The sequence below is a fragment of the Egretta garzetta genome, unplaced genomic scaffold, assembly GCF_000687185.1.
Source record: "Egretta garzetta isolate BGI_Z169 unplaced genomic scaffold, ASM68718v1 scaffold166, whole genome shotgun sequence".
Classification (NCBI taxonomy): domain Eukaryota; kingdom Metazoa; phylum Chordata; class Aves; order Pelecaniformes; family Ardeidae; genus Egretta; species Egretta garzetta.
In genome coordinates, this window is record NW_009260133.1 from 2,085,314 (window position 1) to 2,106,525 (window position 21,212).

Below are 21,212 nucleotides of genomic sequence, written 5' to 3' on the forward strand. Positions count from 1 at the left end.
TTCCATAATCTCAGATGGTTCTGCTTGCTTTTTTTTTTTTTGACTTGGCTCATAATTTTAAGTGACTCTTCCCACTTTCTGCCCAGTGCGCCCACACTGTACCAAAGCACCTGAGGCATAAATCTTAGTCTACAAAAACATTGCTAGGTTATCTCTAGCTGTAAAGCTCCAATTCAAGATGCATTTTACTTCAGAGAGTTCTCTGATAGTCTTAATTGAATTGGTAGTTTATATCACTTACAAATCTGAATGATGTAAACTCACTATTACTATAGAAAGAATTTTTTCCCATCATGCAGTGGCAGTTAAATATATGAATCCGGGGATCAGGCCTGATGATTTAAAGGCTTACCAGCAGTAATTCTTGAATGTCTCTGTCCTGCAACAGAGTGAAGGCTGCAGCAGTCGTCCCCGGTAATACTCGTGTGCCTGTAACTTCACACATGACGGTAGAGATGGAACTTATTAGCTTGGGCGAAGCACTTTGTGGGAATGAATGTAGTGCTTCCTACCCAAGCTGATTCATGTCGTGCTGATTATATATGGCGTGAGGTATTATGGAAAAGGTAGAAGTAGCAGATAAGATTAATATGTAAAGCATTCCTGTGGTATGTCTGTAAACCTTGTTAAATGTAGCCTGCACAAATAACAGGGTATGGGCTCAGAGTTGCTGTATATGTTGAGTTTGACATTCCCCAAACTACATGGAGTATCAGAGTGGGTGGCTGGAATGGTTGTGCTATTTGGGGATGTGTGTTTGATCAATACTTTGTTTTTCCCCTCAGCTACTGTTTGTAACCCTATCTGAGCAAGGGAATATTTGTAGTGGGAACCTGGGTTTGGTTCTGATTCTGATATGCTATGCAAGTGCTTCTGCAAGCATCTTTGCAGAAGATTTGTTTTGTACTAATGTTGAATACATCAGTCCCATGAGCAAAAGAAGTTTGAGTGGTAAAATGTGCAATTTTTTTCAGTAAAAGCATTATGAAATTCCTAAAAGACTTTGGGGAGCAGTTCATTTTGACTGTCTCCCACTGTCTGAATCCAAAACTTGTGTGCAGATTTATCACGGTACATAAGATGTCTTCTCTGTGCATATTGTGTAGTTGCTGGGCTATGCATAGAGCCCTATATATGTGTGCATCCAGAGGTTATGTAAGTATGTGTGCATTTTCTACTTGTACAATGGTTAGGCATCTATCAAAACCAGCACAACTAAGTTAGTCGTCTTCCCGTCCTTGATATGCCAAGTGATAGGCTTAAATTTTCATTTGCCTGCTCTTGTTTCTGTGAAGGATTGTGACAGTGATACACAGTACTGAAGAGAGTCATGTTTCAGTTTCTTGTATTAAAAGTGCAGCCTTGTTTTGGCTTAAACCAGTGCAGAAATTGTTGGTGTTGGCAGGGTCAGTGACCTGTAACCCAGCCCTACAGGGTCCTGCGGCCCTTTGCTGTGTGACAGTTCCTTTAGGCCAGATCCTTTGACTGATGCTGCTGTCAGGAGTGAAATCCTGATGCTATTATTCTCAGTAGGGCCTCAAGGGGCCAAGGACTCAGTTGCCAACTATCATACAAGTAAAACGGCTTTGATATATGGACAGCTTTTATATTTATTTTTGCCTTCAAAAGGGGACTAGCTTCACATACTTTTATAATGCTCTTCACTTTTTTTTCTGTTTCTTGTTTTTTTTTTCTTAATAAGAGGAAAAAAAGCCAGGATCAGAATACTGAACATTTAGCATGTATGAAGTGAACAAATGATGATTTTTGATATTTTACTTCATACTGTAACAGACATGGTATTTGAATGTGTTGTCTACAAAACAAAGTACTGAGAGTAGAAGAAAAACTTCATTGGTTTACTTGACCTTTGTTTCCATTTATTTAAAAAAAAAAAGACAAAACTGGGATATGTATTAAAGGTTTGACTAGTTAATTCCATGTGATGTTTATTCCTAAGCTGTTTTGTTTGTTTGGTTTTTTCCCACCAGCATCAGAATTAATAAATAAAAAGGTTTTAATAATTTAAAGTGATACATACTTTTCAGTTAATACGTATAGTTCCTGTTAATTAGAATCTTCAGATCTCTGTATATGCATCAAGGAAATAATATACCCTGGAAGATAAATCTCTAGCACAGCTGAAGATGGAAAAAAATTGACTTTTAAGTCTTACACAGACCATCAGAGTGAATTAACTCCTCTTCCTGCTTGTCTTGCCAGGTCTATAAACAAAAGAAAGCTAAAAAAGCTTTCTTACCATGCAGGCATTGAGCAGACATCAGCATGGATAACATTCTTCTCATTTAAAATCCTGCACATGGAGTTTTAATGTGTCTTCATTAAGTTTACTCAAGAACAGGATATACAAATATTTTCTTTTCTTTCTTTTTTTCCTACTACTTCTTTCCTTCCTGCAAAAAAATCAAGTGAAATTCAGGCATTCTGGAAGGAGATGCAGTAGAAGGTAAATTTGTGTTTTATAAGCAGAATCATATACCATTCTGAGCAGGGGTAGGAAAGTGCTTGTACAATCTGTGCCTTTTTGTCTCTGCCAACAAATTTTGAAAAGCTGTTTACCTGCTATTGAGGATGTGAATTGTATGTTAGAAAAGCCGTTTAGATCCCCAAAGCTCTGTAGTTATCGTTGTCACACAGTGAAAGGAAATGCCAGTGTAGATCTTAAGTGTGGACCCTGGGTTCTTACAGAAAACTTAAGAGATTTTCAGTGTTCTTAGTTCTCTACATGATTTTTTTTTTTTTAAATATTTACACTGCATTCTGTTAAGGAGAGGCAACTATACAACTTGTTAACTTAACTAGATCAGGCACACCTGTTGCCTATTCTAAAGGAAAGACCATCTTGTTTTAACAAGATACTATGACAGGTGGTCTGTATGGAAATGGCAAAATTCCAAGTGATGGGAGAAGTCGTTAATAGCATCAGTCTTGTGAAAAGGGAAGACACGGATCTCCCTTTTCTCAAAATCAGGTATGATAATCATTCATGCATGTTACATGGCATTATTGCACATAGTTTTTGTATTTCTTGAGTCAGATGATAGATTTAAAATATGGTTTCTTGGGCAGGGTCAGATTGCCCTTGTGCGCTTTTGCTCTGTGGGTGGTCTGCCAGCCTGGATTTGAGAGTAGAACTAAAACCTTCCACTTGCTTTCCCACCACAGCTCTAAATGTATTTACACTTTGGAAAAATTACTAATTGGCTTCTGATTCAGCTGATGAGCTTGTTACCAGTAATTGGACATTGAAAATATTCATCATATTGCAAATAGCTATGTCCATGGCACAATTTTGAGTCTGCTGCTTGCTGCTAACGAGCTGCTTAAAGAAACACTGCGCAGGACTATTGCTCCACTCATGCTGCGACAGGTTGCTACAGTTCATGCAGGTGTACACATGACCAAACGTATTTTGAGCCCTGTAACAGGGTATTTTCTTGTTTGGAAGAGTTTGCATTTGAATAAGTGAGACAGAAACCAGGTAAGGGGGAGAGAGGGCAAAAATCTAGTTTAGATTTACGATGCAGGATTGCCAGCTCTTTCACTGTTGCCTGCGTATCATAGTTTTCATGGTTCTATGGGACACTTCTGTAGTCTTGTCATAAAGTAGTTTGCACTGCTGAATAACAGGGTTAAAAAACTAGTGTGCTTACTCTGGCATTTATTCATGTCACATTTAATTTATTAGGATATATTTATTAACGTAGCACATCATGATTCATACTACTTATGAAGTTAATCCTTCTCTGTCTTCCACCCACGAGCTCCTTGCTCTCAAAAATCTCCAAAACCAGTTATCCAAAAAACCCACTCATCAAGTTTTGGAAGGTGGAGTTTTCTGGTAATGGAAACTCTGATAGTTTTAATTAAATATTTTTCCTACAGGCCTATGATAAATGTGAGACAGTTACCCAGTTGTTTATAACTGACTGTTGTCCTGGGAATTGTTATTATTGTAAAGTGCTACTTGGAAGTGCTCAAAAAAACCTTTCACGTTATTGTAGAAATAAATTTTATTATTGGAGAGTAGGTGTGACATACTAGTTCTTAATGGTTGTGCTGTGTAATTATTTCTTTGTTTTGTGACGTGCTTTAGAAAAATAACGATGAGGTAGTGTGGGAGGATCACCTGGATAATTGTGTAAGAAAACTGGATAACCCTGTAGAGGCCACGTGTATATCTGTGCTATCCAACAGGAATTAGAAGTACACCTGTTCCCCATAAAGACAACTAATCAGGTCTTTCTTCCTACTTGCAGAATTGCTCAGATTCACACTTTCGATGGTAATATGCTATCTAAATGACTCATAATCCATGCAGATTGTGCTTTAGATTTCTAATCCTATCTGACAGTAACAGCAAATACCAAATTGATGTTATATATTCTAACAGCCATCTGAACATTGTACTAACAGACGTGGTGTAAGTAAAGCTAATTAATTCAGCTTTGGTAAACACTTTCTCAGTCAAATTGACAGTTTAACTGTGCATAGTCTAGCTCACAAAGTTGATTAAATTGCTTTACCACACCACTCTAGGGGGTTAAATATCACAACTAAGTTAGTACCACACAACACACGGCAAGAAGCCTCAAGCAGATGAGCAAGTTCGCCAACTGCTCACCTAAGAGAGCTCTTCATTCACAGTCTTAAGTAGAGTTGTTCAGATGGTTAGACTTAATGTTTATCTTTTGTGCTCATTTTGGCAGTAAATATATTTACTCCCTCTCCCCCCAAATCTATATTTATAATTCTTACTGCTGTAGCATCTAACTGCCAAATGCGCACTTGATGTTATTGTCACAACCAGCTAAGCTTAAAAGAGACTGACGCACAGCCGTCTTTCCTTTGATGTGTGTGGTAAACTTGCTGCTGTTCAGCATTCTCAGCTTCCTACCTGTAGGTTTTAAAATCTGGTGGTGATACCTATGATGTATGTAGTTTTGGGGCTGAATAGAGAAGAAAAAGGTATACTGGAAAGGAAAGAAGTTTAGAAACTGTTCTGAAAGTAAGGCTTAGCAGCATTCTTTGAGCTGACATTTACACTGATCTAATGTAATTTTAAAGGTATTTTAACAAACTTATGAAACTGCTGTAACTCTACGAATTGTGGTAGTGATTTAAATCTCTCCATCTAAGCTTGCGTAAGCCGGATGCAGCTAAGCTGAGATACGGTTTCAAAATTGGAAGCAATTAAGTTTAAGAGGTAGGAAGTTAATTCACCTCAGGTTTTGGTTACACTGCTGATTTAATTCAGTGTCGGCCCGTACTGCTGTTGAGAGGAGTGGTCTTGCTTTTTCCCATCATGTCTTCCCAGTTTAAGTCTCTTATTCCTGCTTTTTTCTTTTGTGCCAGCACTAGCATTTTTGGTAGGCACACCAGGCCAAGGAATGGGAATTGATCTGGATTAAGGGACAAATAGGTGAATAAAAAAACTAATTACATGGTCTGAATCAGAGGGTGGTGGGTAAGGGTTCATACTGTGTGTGGAGTCCTGGATCTATACGAGGATCTATATGGGGACCTGCCTGTATCAGTGACTGGAGCAGGCAGTGTGGTGCACTCTCATCATGTTCGCAGGTGACACCAGACTTGAGGGCATGACCAGGTGATACACTTGAGGGAAGGGCTGGTAGTCAAGGATTGCTAGAAAAAAGCAGGAGGAATGGTCTCTCGAGAACCTGAAGATAGTCAGCAGGGACAAATGCCAAGTCTTGCACCTGGGAAGGAAGAGCCCCTGGCAGGGATGCAGGCTGAGGACAGAGGGGCTCAGGGAGCAGCTCTGCGGGAATGGCCCTGGGGGTGCTGGCAGACAGCAGCTCCCTGGCAATAAAGTTGGCCAACAGCATCCTGGACTGTATCACCAGGTGCATAGCCAGTAGATTGAGGCAAGTGATTATCCCCACTGATTATTCAGCACTTGTTGCATCACATCTAGGTACCACATCCAGTTTTAGGCCCCCAATACAGGAAAGTTGCTGATAAATTGCAGCAAGTTCAGCAGAGGCCACCATGATGGGCAGTCACCCTGCTAGGAGAGGCTGCGGGAATTGAGCCTGTTCAGTTTGGAGGAGAGGTAGACTTCCAGTGCCTATGGGGAGGTTATAGTGAAGATGGAGTTGGACTCTTTGTGGTGACTAAATTGAAACATGAGTGATTCAGATTAGATATAAGGAAAAGCTTTTTCACCATGACTGGGTTGCTGGAGAGGTTATGTGGCCTCTGTCCTCAGAGGTTTTCAGGACCCAACTGAATAAAATAGAGTGACCTGGGCTGACCTCACAGCTGAGCTTACTTTGAGTAGGAGTTTGTACTGGAGACCTCCTGAGGCCCCTTCCAGCCTGAATTACTCTGTTTCCATGGTTCTGTGATCCAGCCAACCTCTACCTGAAAAAAACACTGTTTGGAGGTGTGGGGGCAATAGAGGGAGAACTTTCTTCTTCCTTTTAAAACTGAAGATTTACTCCTCCTCCCTGAAGACAGCCATCAGTGTGTAAACTAACCTCTCTTACTTTCTGTTGCAGTAGGTGAGGGGAGCACGTGGTGGGTTATTTTGACTTAGTTAAGGAATAGTAATATGTTAGAGGAATTGAATTTTTTTGCTAGCTAATGGTTAACTGTAGAGTGGTTTGAGTTGCATTTAAACCTTTAAGTATCTTTCAGGATTATTTTATTTTAGTTATTTTTAAACCATTTTATAGTAAATGGGTGTGTTGTGTTCCTAGAGACTTGTTCTCAGTTTATTTTGATTTTAGTTGTAAAAACAAGCAGTTCTTCCTAGTGGCAAGCTTGAGTCATCGCATTACTTAACTATAAACAAAGACACTGTATACAAAGTTTAGGTGGCATGGACAGTTGCCTCTTCTCATGCCAACACCACCATTTTCTAACAGCAAATCCCACAAATTAAATGGAAGAGGAAAAAATGAAGACTTCATCATGTTTTTAAGAGTGGTGGTGGGTATGTGAAATGAGTGAAGGTTACAGTTTCTTCCCCGTGTCAGTTGCTTGATTGAGTCAGTTAAGCCTCATTTACATCAGAGGGGAAAAGGGAAGGGCTGAGTCTGCAGCACTGCCACTGAACAAGGTATCATCAGATCCCGCTGTTTTTCAGGATCAAAGTATTTACAATTGCTGATTAGAAAGCCCATGTATAATAAATAGACCTAAAGCTTTAAAAGCTCACTGGAGATGCCTGCTTTTGCTCTCCAGGATTTTTTCCTTTAAATAATGAAATATTTCTTGTAAACCAGGAAACATACTACAAACCAGCATTATCTTAAACTTTGCCCGAGGCCTAAAGGGGATTGTGTCATTTTCAAAAACTGGTTGTATTCATCTTTGTAGTCATATCTAAGACTTTCAAAATATTTTTAAGCTGAACAACTTTACATTGAATTTTTTTCTCTCTAATCTTGGAATAGTGAGGCCTGTGTATGTCTGTCATTACCATATTGCTCCATTAAAATATTTGCTCACTCTGAGCCTTTGCTTTTTTTCCTTTCCTGTGTGCTGAAAATATGCTTAGCTTAGTGCCATTTCATTTTCTGTAGGTACCTTCCATTTCACTCCTTTTGACAGGAATAATCTCTCATCAGCTGACAAATTAAATTTCACATGTGCTGCAAACCTGAGTCAAAAAGGTGAAGAGATCTCTAAAAGTACTGGAAGTTCTTCACCACTTTTCTTCTAATAGGCATTAAGGCCTGATGTGTGCAAAAACCTGGTTTGAAAGCAGCTATCTAAAGGTTTGTTCAGATGCAAAATTCTTTGTATTGCCAGCAAGCACATTGGTTTTGTATTTGTATTTGTCATCAAGCAAAGCTAGTTTTCTCACTTTATACTACCCAGTGTTTCCTTCCCTGGTACAGGTTTGTGTTACTGCTGGGGCAAACTATGACTTGGTTTACTAATTGTAATCCTACTGTTAGCATTGTGTTTCTATATTATAATGCTGAAGAAGAAAACTGTAAAATTACGATGGTAATAAACTACATTGTGTTAAGAGTAGAACTGTTCTGTGTCTGGCCATGGCTTGTTCTACTTACTGAGCTTGTTGGCTTATGAGTAAAACATACATATTTTATTTCTAAAAATATAACAATATAAATAACTTGTTTCATGTTTATGTTTGGAGTGTTTTAAGAGATGTGTATACGAGACATTCAATTTCAGCTTCAGGCTCTTGGATCAACGCTTTCTTGGCTTACGTAAGATTAGTCCAATACATATATGATTAATGTTTTTGTGGGTTTTAACATTATTTTTTAATTTAAATTCTTACTCTGAGAGAGCTATTAAGATACTTGAGCATAGGTACCTAAAGCCATTTTAAACTCTATGGAATATCATCTCTGGCTCCCTGCAGCCACTTCAAAATGGCACAGATTCCCCTGTGTTTTGTGCCATATCTGCAGTCAGATGTTTTGGATATGCCAATCTAAAATGGCCCCAGACACCTGTGTTTGGATGCCGAAATTGCTTTCTAACAGACTGCTTTTTGGCAGCTGTTTTCAGGTGGTTATAACACAAGATTACTTTGCTTTGATATTTTTCAGGAAGGAGTGAGGAAATAAATAGCCAACTGAGAACTTTGGACCTGTAGAATACTACAAGCAGTACAGTTATTTAAAAAAAAACCCCAAACAAAAAAAACCCAACCACTGGCATGTCTTGATATTTTAAGGACTATTAGTGCTTGAACTTTGAAATACAAATGTTGCTTGTAATGGTCGCTTACTGTAATAAACAGTCTTAGCTATTAATTGCTTGAAACATAAACCTTTTGACATCTTTTGTTTTCTTTTAATTACTTGCTAAATTAAAAAAAAATTCCTTTGCACAGATTTTTTTTTTTTAAGCTTTAGTTAGTGTTATAGATGCCAGAATAACTCTCAACTGAGTTGTGGTCTGACTTGAAACCTGTACATGTGTCAGGTGAGGCTGGGGGGTGTGTCTTGTTTTAATTTTTGTTTTTTGTATTCTATCTCCCACAAAACATGCCAGAACAAGGAAAGTGATGGGGGGGGGATGGGGTGTCTACAGCAAGATAGGCTTAAAGCGTATGGAATTGGGTTTGAAGAAGTTTGTTATATCAGAGTGTACTGTTTTATCACTTCTGTGGAAGGAACTATTAGAAGTGGAATGAGGTACACAGAGGCATGATTTAAAAAAAAATAGTGTTGCATATGGAGAGAATGTGGTTGCCATGAGAATACAGGCAGGCTTCATTTTGAGATAGTGTCTGTAGGTTGTTTGTGAAAATGGTTATTGTTGGAAGAGCAGATGAGGTGATCTGTTGTAGGTAGTTACGTGAAATACTATCTCATGCTGAGGTTTCGTTTCTGGATTTCTGAGACATATTTTATAAAGTACACTTGGGTTTTGCAGCTGATGGATAATTTAGCAGGTAGAAAATTGCCAAATCTTAGAAGTTATTAAAGTGTCTGTACTCTTGCGTACAGTACTCACAGAACCTTTTTGTCCTTTTGGGAAGCTAGAGGAAGTGTAGAATCAAGTTCCCAAGAATCCACTAGGAAGGCAGATTTTGGACATGAAGATTCCAGAGTAGCCATTTTGGAGAGCCTATTATCTTACGACATGTTAGCAACTACTGTGACTGTTACTCTTTAACTCTGTGTGTCTGCTTTTATTTCTTCCTTTATGTTCTCAGTTTACAGTTGGTTTAAATCTTTAAACCCAAGGAAATCATTCCCTTTTATCATATATGAGGTAATACTAGAGAATTTCAGATTAGAGTAACTATAAAAGATAGTTTGCAACTGCAAATATCCTTCAGAAAGAACTATATGATTTGCTGTTACAGGTGCTATCTGCTAGATAGTGCTGTCTTGCTTGAAATAGATATAACTTTAAATCTTATTTAAATATGAAAATAAACTGTGTTTGTTGTTTCTAGTAAGGTTAACATAGTGCTAGGCAGTAGGCTTTTTCAGTTTTCTTAGATTGTGATTTTGCAGTCTTAGACTTCTGTTCATAGAAAGTATGCTTTTCCCCAGGACTTCTGTAAAAGTTTTAGTAATATCAGTATCAGCAACAGAAAATCTGAGGCAGAACTGGTCACCAAGCAAGAGGCACCCCCACAGAAAGAACAGATGAAAGAAGATAAAAAAAGAATGAGTAACGTTGTCAGGATTGTTCTTACAGCTGTGTGGAAGACATCAACGCGTAGTAGAGTAGGAGAGGAGCATAATTTTTTGCAGAGTATAAGTAGAAGGTATAGAATTGAAAATACTTAATATTCTGTCAAGTTACATAAACTGTAGTCTTGTCAATACTCTTCTTTGAAATACTAAGGGAGGTTGCTAAGGGGTGGGGGGGATGTCAAGTGAAATGGCTGCAATGGTGTTATGCAACAGAGTTAATTTCGACCTACGCTCTGCTTCTCTGCAGAAGAAGTTGAAGAAGAGTCTGAAACTACAATTGAGGTTGACTTGACTGATAAACAGAAACATCAGTTGAAGCACAGAGAGCTCTTCCTTTCTCGCCAGTATGAGTCCCTTCCAGCAACACATATCAGGTAAGAAGTTGTAAATATCATTTATCTGTGTATTCTGTTGAGGTGGATTGCCTGCCAGTAGCCTACCTGCTTGAGCACTTCAGCCTTTATCTTGCTGTGATTGGTGTGATGATCACAGCTGAGTTGTGCCAGGTTGTCCCACAAACTGCTTTGGAACTGCCTTTGGTTTTTCCTTCTGTTACTTCATGTCTGAGGTTTGGAAGGGGCAAGAGTCTCAGAGCTCTGGCTTGCCGTTTCGAGCATCAGTTGATAACGTGGTATAAAGTCAGTCTGTTCCTACTTTGGAAGAGTTGTTTTATTAATTCTTCTGCTGCTGGCCGGAGGAACTTTGACCATTTCATCTGCCCAGGGAAACCACAGATGGGTTTGGAAAGGAGACAGTGACTCGGTGGTTAGGTCTGCAATTTAGGGCTGCACGCATTTAAAAATAAAATTGCCCCAACTTACTTCAGTAAATGTGAAGTAGTAGTCATGATTGAGTTTGGCTAAATATTGCAAAAGCATTTAAGTATTGTTTTAAAGTGCCTTAATGCTAATGTAGGAAGAGGCTTGCTAAACCTCAAAAAGGGGTTGTTGATTTCTTTCTGTAAATGATGTAAGCACTTATGTCATCTCCTATTTAGCCATCAAGCAAATTCTTTTTGGGTGGGGGTAGGAGGGAATGATGTACCTAGAAATGGAAAAGAAGGAGCACTGTGACTGGGGGGGGAGTGTGGTAAGTGTAAAACAAGGTCCCTTACATTGCATTCTGAAGGAATTTTGGTTTTCTCATTACATCCAGTTCCCCTCGGCCATTTCAGACCATAAATGACTAGAAGCTACCAAAAAACCCCAAGTATATATGCTCCAGTAGGAGAAACACTTTGTATGTGCATATGTATTTTCTCTCTCATTGGCAAATATGTGGCTTACCTTTCTCACTGCCAACATAAAAACTGGAAGTTGGAAATTATTGTCTTAATTTCCTGTGCTTGATTCACCTACTTGTTCTCTGACTTTGAGAAAGTCGTTTAACTGTCAGATCTCTGCTTCTCCAACTATAGCATAGAGATAATAATCCTGTGCGGTTTCTTTTACCTTCTTTGACATTTAGATATCGAAATAAGGTGTTCTCAATGTAGAGAGAAGATTACATAGAAGTAGTATTGTAAATGTCTTCTCACCTCACAGCTCAGGGAGCAAATGTGATAGAGGTTCTCCAGTACACACTTCACAAAGAAGCCAGAAAAGCACATGAAATCATAGTATATGCAGCACTGTGCAGCAGGCAAGTGCGGAGTGATGACTTGCCTCTACTTTTCAGAACAGATGAATGCTGTAGGCCTATGCTGTCACATGTTACTGAGACCTTTACCAGACGAATACTGGAACAAGCTTTATGTAGTCTAATGATGTTTTAACAATCTTAACTCTAATAAGAAGCAAGAAGGAAAATACACTGCAAAATATTCCTTATTTGGCTCTGTAACTTCTTAATGTTAATATTCTGTGATTCTTGGTAGTTTTCATAACTTTTATTAATCAGCTTGTCCTGTAAAAGAGGATGGAAGTGTTGTGAAGGTGGTACTCCAGAATATCTAAGGATGGAGATTCCACAGCCTCTCTGGTTGACTGTTTCAGTGTTTCACCACTGTTGTCATGAAATTTTTTTTCCTGTCATCTAATTGGGATTTCCCTTGTTGAAACTTGCTGTCTACTACCTCTTGTCCTATCACTGTGCTTGTCTGGTTGGAGCCTGGCTCTGTCTTATTTATGTACCTTTTCGTTAAGTAATTGAAGACAGCAGTAGGATTTTTCCCTTTACTCGTCATACCTTAACAGTGAATGAATCTGGTTTAGTAACTGAATGCACTCTCAGTAAGTCTGCAGATGATAATTTGTTCAGATTGTTAATAAAGATGTTAAAGTGTTGGCCCCAGTATCAGCACTCAGGGGATGCCCCCAGTAATCAGCTACCAGCTGGACTTTGTACCACTTGCTACAGTACCTTTTCAGCCTGGTGGTCCAGCTGGTTTTTTTCCAAGCTTATTGTCTACTTACCTAGTCCATATGTTACCAGTCTGGTTAAAGGACACTATGGGACACACTGCAGGCCTTGCTAAAGTCAGGGTAGACAACATTCACTGCTGTCACTGATCTACCAAGCCATTCATCTCCATATAGAAAGTTAGCAGATGCTCATGCAATGAAAGCCTGAGTAGCTCCATTCTGTGGGCTTTTGCTCTCACCACCTGCAGTTTTATCCCTTAGATAGGAACAATTGGATTTACAGGAGAAAATAAATGTTATGGTGGAATGTGGACTGGAGAGTGAGGATAAGTTCCTTCAAGAGTAAGTATATAAAAGCTCAGTCCCTTTGGAAGGAAGAGGAGAAAGCTAAAACTGATTTTAAGAGAATGGAGGAGGCCGAACCATCTATACTTGCTTTTGGCAGCTACACATCTTGAACTTCTACTGACATCTTCAGCCAAGAAAGGAAACCGAGTTTAGTTCCCTTTCTGCTTGTAATTTAAGAGAATAAAATAATTTTACCTGGTGTGGTGTTTCTATTTAATTTTTAGTAATATGCTTTTACTGCTTTTGTTTTGTCTTTCTTCTTTTCTTAACTTTTAAAATGTTTTTTAAAGTGAATGGCACAGAAAATTACAGCCCCCTCGCCCCCCCCAAAAAACTTACTGAGATTGCTTTTATTCTAATTCACAATTACAAATACAGTAATGTCTCATTTATACACCTGGTGCCACTGCTTTATAGCTGAGATGCCTTGCAGCTATTTTAGCAGGTTAGATTTCTTTGATATGCAAGTCTAATTCTGAAGCTCTTTAGTCTCTAATGTTGTTTTGAGTAATTCTGATGTAATTTGTTGCTTTTGAATTACTGAAATCCAGTTTAATTCCTTGTTCTCATACTTTTTATTTTGCTATGTACATTATCTGTAACTCTCAAAACAATTTGTTTTGTTACAAGTATTGGCATTTTTTTAGACTTCAACTTGTTTCCCCTTTACATTAGGTGTCCCTATGCCATTTTAAGAAGTGGTGTAAGTTTGGGTACAAAAAAAAAAAAGCCAGAGTTAGGAAAGAATTAGAATTGGGTAGTGTAGTAATAATAAAACATGGCAATGCTTCCTTGTGGACATACTGTTCCTGCAGTGGAATGCATTTGAGAAGGTATAATTGCCTAGCTCAGTGCAGCACTGTTCTGGAGTGACGGCATGTGGTACAGCACGAGCTGATGTACGAGTTCGGGCCTCAAAGGCAAGGCTTGTTACCTTAGTGTCTGCTTGTCAAGTTACAAGTGAAACGATTCCTTCCTCTGTCCGCTCAAGTGTGTAAGGTTGGTAGCACCCCTCCAGTAAATTACCTCCTTCCTTCCTAATCCCTGCGTGTCACAGATGCAGTTTTGCCAGGCACCGTAATCCCCAGATGTCCCTGTAACAGAGTTACACTGCCAACCAGACTTACTGAATGGTGGTCAAACGCTGAACCTTCATTAATGTCACACAGTAAACACAGCCAGAATTCATGCAGATGGCTCCTGTAAGCATTGCCAGTCCCAGAGAGGAGCTGAAGTGCTATGTACTTCAACTTGGGTTTTCAGAGATTTGAACATTACCGAATACAGCAATGTGGAAAGGCATGAGGAGGCACAGGGGAAAAAAAAATGTTGGAAGTTGCCATAAAGGTGGAATTGTTTGCCAGTGTTGTAAAATTCACCATAAAACATAGCATTTGGTGAATGGATCCCTTGTATAAAAATCTGCAAGTGGTTATCTTGTTGGAGAGATGCACTGGGTTATCTGACTTGGGCTTTAAATTTATTTTCCGTTCTCAAGGTCTCAAGAGTTAATAGGTAATAAACACATTTAGATAGCTGTAAAAAATTGCATTAACTTCTAAGATCATTTGTAATTGCTTTTAAATTTAATACTTCATATGAGTTGTGTCAAAGAATTTATTTATCTTCCAGGGTTCATCTTGGCCATTTCATTATCTTTGCTTAGTTAATAACTGTGTTTCAGTCTTGGGGTTGTGGGGTTTTTGTGTTTGATTATTATTATTTTAAGTGTTTGGAAAGCATACATGAGGCAAGCATTCTCAAGTGTAAAATCAGGTGTGAATCTTTTGGGCTGCTCTATACTGCAATAACACATACCCTGCTTTAAAAAAAAAACTAACACATTTATGCAAAAGTAAAAAGAGGCTTGTGTACAGACTATTTGAGTAAAGTCAAAACAGCTTGAGAATGGAGAAAAGTTTTAAAGAGTGGTGGCCGTTCATGAAGGGGAAAGAGGATCTCAAATATATAATATATATTTGATTGCTATCATGTTGGTGATTTAGTTGGTTGATGCAGTTGTGTGGGGTTTTGTTAGGGTTAAAGAACAAAGTACTATGTCAAAATTCTTTCTTTCTTACAGCAGGGTGACTAGTATCATCTTGAGTAAATAAAAATGAAATTTGCTAAATTACTTCTGTTCAACAATCCATCTGGTAAGTTAGAGTTTGAATACAAGTTTAGGAGTCCTTCCCTGGGACCAAACAGCAGCAGTTATGGGATTGTCACTACCTCTTTAGTTGCTCTTTTACCTGACTCAGGCCACACAAATTTGTGCAGTGACTGCTGATGTGATCCCAACCATTTGTGCTTGAATTAAATTGTGTATTTTAGTGAGACATCCATGCTTAGTTGACAAATTTCCAAGTGGTGGATAATTCACCCTATTCTTCGTAGTTTCATCAGTTGCTAATTATATGTATTTGTACCACTCTAGGGTTTTTTTATAAGTACAGGGATTCTGGTTACATAGTATTTTTTTATATATACATTTTTTATTTTTTTTTTCCCCTTCTGGAGGCTGTGTTTTCACTGAGTACTTTTTGCTTTTCTTGGACACAATTTCAAGATGCTGAAATTGTTGCTGAGCTTTATTTTTGGATTCAGCGTGGCTGTATGTGATACCTGTGCATTATCTGCTTGTTTGTCATTATGGAGATTATTCAAATAACCATAATTACACCCAAATTTTTAATGGGGAGTATTTATTTAATCTGTCATTGGATGATCTAAGTGTTTCTTATATTCCTTATAGGGTTATATTTGTTGCTTGGCATAAGCAGCAAATTCAAGCTTTCTATATACCCATGGCCTTAGTTCAGAAAAACATTATGAACTCTGATTCTGAAATAGGCATTTTTTTTCTAATTTATGAATCAGTCTCATACATACCCTTTATTTAAAAAAAAAAAACAAAAAAAATACAAACCAAAAAAACCCCAAAAAGCAAAACAAAAAACAAAACCCAAAACTGCCTTAAGATGCTCTTGGCTTGGTTTATTACTTCCATTCCCACACAGAAAGGACTTTGTGAGCCATTTAAAGCTTGTGATTGCATAAAATAATTTTATTAAAAGCTGATTAATATGACTGGGGAGAAGGTGAATATTTCTGCAGAATGCCTGTGCATGTGTGACATTAAAGGGCTTCCAAATAGTCTGATCATGAGAAGAGTTCTTTAATTTTTATCAAGAAATTTGGAGCCTCTGCATGTTTTTACCTGTAAGCATACAAAAAAGTGTACTTAAACTTCTAAAGTGTCAAGCTATAAGAATCTTGGTTTCCCTCAGTTCTGAAATTTTGTTCCCTGTATTAGTTTAATACATTTTTACTCTCTTCCCTGCCCCCCCCCCCCCCCCCCCATATTTTTTGACTCCATTCTGATCACTAATGCGGTCCAGAACTTGGTTTTTTGGAGTTTCGTGATTTTTGGGGTGGGTTTGTTTGTTTGTTGGTTTGTGGGGGTTTTTGTTTGGGTTTTTTTGGTTGTTTTTTTTGTTTGTTGTTAAACTATTCCCTAGCTCCTGGGTAGATTTTTTTGTTTGGGTTTTTTTGGTTGGTTTTTTTTTGTTGTTGTTGTTGTTGTTAAACTATTCCCTAGCTCCTGGGTAGACTAAAGTAACTTTAGTTGGTACCACTTTGTAGGCATATCAGAAAAATTAGCATGAGTATATGCAGTTTATAAAAGCATGTAGTGCTTACAAACTGCCTTTAAGAGCGTGATGCTTTTTAGATGCGTAATAAATGACTCATTTTTATCATACAGCTTTCTTTATGCTGTGCTTTCTTCTTCATGATCTCATCAGGACTCATTAATACTGCTATTTCAAACAACTAAGGTGTAGAGAAATACTTTTTTCTGAATGTGGGATTCCTTCCTTTAAAACACACCAAAAGGTCTGAAGCTCAAGACAGATGGGGCAGGTCATTTCATAGAAGAAATGTGACTTTTTAAGGCATGGCACCTTGGGGTTTAGTGGTATTACCTCAGGATTTCTAGTTTTGGCATTCTTGGCAAACTAGGAAGTTTCTGGCATATGGGGTTGCGTGTGTCTATGTGTTGATATACCTCGTATATATGTGTGTGTGTATATATATGAGAGACAAATTTTAGCTAATTTTTAAGAGCTTACTTTGAGCCTTATAAGCCTGATTTAGTTTCTGGCATAAATTGACTGGATAAGGAGTGAATCTACTTTGCATAGGCACGTGCTTATCTGATGATTTGGATTGTTAAAAAAGGAATGCTTCCTTTCTGTATTGAGTTTATTTAGCACAAAGGGATTTTTTTGAAGCATGTCTTGATTTTCCCCCCTACCCCCCATAGAATTCAGAGAATTCTTACGTGAATTAAGACAAAAAGTCAGTCTAGGCCAGAATCTTGTTTTCAGATGTGGTCAATAGCCAGTACTAGTAACAGTATAAGAAAAAATATATTTATCAGTAGAAGGTTGTAACTAAAATACCTGAAAATCAGTGTATGTTTCCCTGTAGTGACATAATTACAAAGTAGGAGTCTTTCCTGTGGTGCAAAACTTTGAGTTCAGTTGCATGCAGTGATGTACGTTGCTTCTGAGCCGGGCAACCTTGTAATAGCACACTGAAAAATCACTCCTCACCAGCCTCCTGTGTTTTTGTTCAATACATATGCATTATTGCTGCTGTGCTAAAAGGTAACATTTTTTTTTACTTTTTAGCATGAATTAATCCCTAGAGGAAAAATGTCAATGACTTGAGTTTCCTACAATAGTTTATAGAAGGTATATATACAGTTATGCTTATTTTTAGCTATTAAAAACTGTAGTTTTACTGTGCCCTGATCAAGAAAACATTCGCCTCTCTGTGGCACTCAGTGCCTTGTTCTTTCTACTTAGTGTTTTCTTGCAGACCCTTCCCAGCTACAGAACACAAGATTCAGTCAGTAATGTAAACTGGAACAGTATTGGTGTAAATCCAGTTTTGAGTTATATGTTTTAAAACTTGTTTCAAATGTGTGTATGTTCAGAGATCCATACATTTGCCTCTTAACATTTTCTACAATTGTTAAGGTGAGATCTTCTGGTAGAGTTACTGAATACTTTGGCTTTTCAGCTAAGTGTAGTAGTTTAAAAACAGAAACTGCATAACTTGTGACTGAATGCAAAGTCTCCTTTAATTTTATCTCTGTGAACTTGTTTCACATTGGGAATGCTTTGTCCTGTTTAGATTGTGATTAGACAACAGTGGTGAGAAATGTTAGAACCTTAAGAATATGCAAAAAAATTTGGGCATGGTCTACAAATTACATTTAAATCCACGTCAGTTGTGCATGATTGCTCCAAGAGACTGCCTTTAAATCTTACCAATTTGGAGTGCTCAAAATCAGTACTCCAGCTCTAATTAAGATGAAAACTCTGAATTTTTTGACTAAAAGCCACATGCAGCATAAAAAGCCTGGGCCATCCATGTGATCTATGCATATGTTTAGATGCCAGGCATTACTGGTTCATTTAGATGTACATAAATCAGTTTGCTGTACATTCTCATTTTAATTTTATTTGATCAAGAGTGTGTTAATCAGGTAATGCCAAGTTTATTGATCTATCGTTTGGCCACAGATACACAATCTTGTACTGTTTGGGAGGTTGGTATCCTTTCGTGGGAGAGACAGATCCCAGTATTCACCTATCAAATGTTTTTTTGGTTGGTTGGTGTTTTTTTTCTCATGTTTGAAGAGGTTCTGTAAATGAGCAAAGTTAAACTTGGGCCAATTAAGTATGAATCTGGACAGTGCAGATCTGTCTTCTGTCAATTCTAGATACGGATTGAATATTTTAAAAGTCAAACTCTAGTAATGTTTTAAATCTGCAACAGATCCCTGTGGTGCTGCTTTTATTTTCCTATTTTTAGTGGTGTGCAATAGCTTGCTCTCTGGCTGTGCAAGTATCTTTGCAATCTGGAGAACTTCAAATTTGCTATAAAGACTTTGGTATGTGTCTGTCAGCATCATTCTGTGCCTCTTAACCTGCGCTTACAATTAAAATACACGAGTAAGTCTTAGTATTGGCTTCCTGTAACTGGGGAATCAATTTCATATAATTAGCAGAAGCTCTTTGGACTCCACAGTTCCTAGTCTGTGGTTTGGTGATTACTGTTGCAATTTAGACTTCTTTAGTAAGATCCCTTTAGTAAGGGATCAAGACTTGGCTCTTGGCAAGTGGTTGGTTGAGTGGAAATCTTCAAAACACTTTCCCGTTTAAGGAAAAGCTTTTTTTTATTGAAGGAAGCACTTTCCTCCTCTACTCAATAGCTGTACTTTTTTTTTTCCCCTTCTTTCCCTTTATGCTGAATGTGGGAAAGGTTACTCCTGAGTTCTGCTCAAAATCTTTCTACCCCTCTTCATTACACATCATCTTTTTAGTTTAGTCTCTGGTTGTCATTAAGTAACAGCGTATGTTCAGATCAAATCAGATTTTCCTCACAAGCATAATATTTCCTAATATTCTCTCCTGTTATTTTATTCTCAGGCTAGCTAGTGACTCAGAGGTCTGTGTTTCAAATCTCTACTGAGGGACCAATATTTCTTGAAGATCAGCGAGAGCCAATCGGTGTATCTGTACAGAATTGCACAACATCATTCTGTCATGTTCAGGAGGGCAATTAATAATTGTTAATAGCAGAATTTCAGAGTCTGTGGGGCCATGCTGCACATGTTATTTTCTTTCTTCAACTTGTATCTGAATGACCAATGTATACCAAATTTCATTGACTTGATAGGAACCCAGAGTAATGAGTTCTGAGAGTTCTTGCACTGCATCAGTCTGACCCAGACTGCATCTACGTTACAAATGGAAACTTAGATGGCGTGATAACTGTGCCGGTGAGGTTGCCTTTTCCACTCCTGTGGTTTGTTCTGGTTAACAGGGACTAACTCTTCCGTTTCTTTTATAATTCCGTTCTGTAATTTTTGTTTGCATACCTCCTGTTCCAAGAAATCCTTATTAAAATAAGATTTGTATCTTGTGGGCTGTCTTACTCATCGGGTGAAAACGTGAAGAAACAGCCTGCAAGAATAGCAGAACAGGAATTGTAGAGCTTTCCACGTGTTTAAAAGTAGGGGCTGTGCTGAATCAAACAAGGACTTCAAAAGATCGAACCAGTTGCTGTTGATTTCAATTCATGTTGGTAGTTTTAAAAGGTCAGTGTTTACATCATTTTTTTAATTTTGGTGAAGACTTGGAACTATATTTTTGATTACTTTTAAGAAAAAAAAACGTATTAATGGACAATTACCCAGACAGTGCAAACAAGAAGTCTGATGTCTGTCCCCACCCTAGCCCTGATATGCATTAAATACATCTGTTGGAGAATTCCATAGACTCCTTTAGGTTGGAAAAGACGTTTGAGATCATCAAGTCCAACCGGTGCCATCCCACCACTAAACCATGTCCCTAAGCACCTCTTCTGCCCATCTTTTAAATACCTCCAGGGATGGGGACTTGACCACTTCCCTGGGAAATTTGGTGCTTTGCTCTAGGTTTGGAATTTGGTGTTTTGCTCTAGGTTGTTTCACCAGGGTATATTGAAATCTTTTCATAACAATGTCTTGCATAATAGCCTTGGTACCACTTTTTTCGTACAGCTTAAATTCTTGAGCTGGTTATCGCTACCTTGTGCTTTCACTGAAACAGGTTAGTAAGGGAAGTTCTCTTGTACTTCTCTGTTCTAAATATTGATTGTTTTCATGGTCTTGTCTGGGTTATGATCCCGCGTTTTTCATTCCTTCATTGGGTCTTGTTCAAATGTGGTGCATTTTTTGTCTTTAGTTTTCGAGGCCTGTTAGGTCCTATCTCCGCTTACTCTTTTTGAAATCTGTCCTTAAGTTCTCACATACTAACTGACATCTCGTATAGGGTGTTAATTTTCATTAGCTCCTTATTGAATTGTCCGAGACAGTCTTATCTATGAGTGTCTCACAAAGCTGCCATTTATTTTCTAGTTTTTTTTATTCTCCTTTTCTTTGTTCCACAGTAAAAAACAAAACAGAGCCCCCCAAAACCCAAACAAAACAGAAAACTAGCTCCCTAAAACAGGGAGGGGGGGAAAAAAAAAGCCCTTATGGGAGGGGGAAAAAGAAAGCCCTTATGTTCACTGCACTGAGATTTCTATCTACCATGATGACTAGTATGCCTTGCCATTTCCTTATAATCCTCATTAGCATCTCTGTGCTTTGCTGTCTCAGGTGTAGATGGCTAGCATTTTAGTTTGGGGACTATACGGTCCTGGCTTTCTGCTAGGGCTGTTAAAGAAATCCTTTTCTACAAAACCATTAAGG

At 38.1% G+C, this 21,212-nt stretch overlaps 1 protein-coding gene across 1 annotated transcript in view; it reads left to right on the top strand.

Moving 5' to 3' along the window:
- Positions 1–21,212, top strand: part of MTA3 (metastasis associated 1 family member 3) — a gene marked incomplete at its 5' end in the record, with an annotated part of 141,979 nt that overhangs the window by 10,421 nt on the left and 110,346 nt on the right. The window contains one exon of the mRNA XM_035897006.1: positions 10,435–10,561. Coding sequence (XP_035752899.1) covers positions 10,435–10,561 — 127 coding nt within the window. The remainder of the gene's footprint in view (positions 1–10,434; positions 10,562–21,212) is intronic.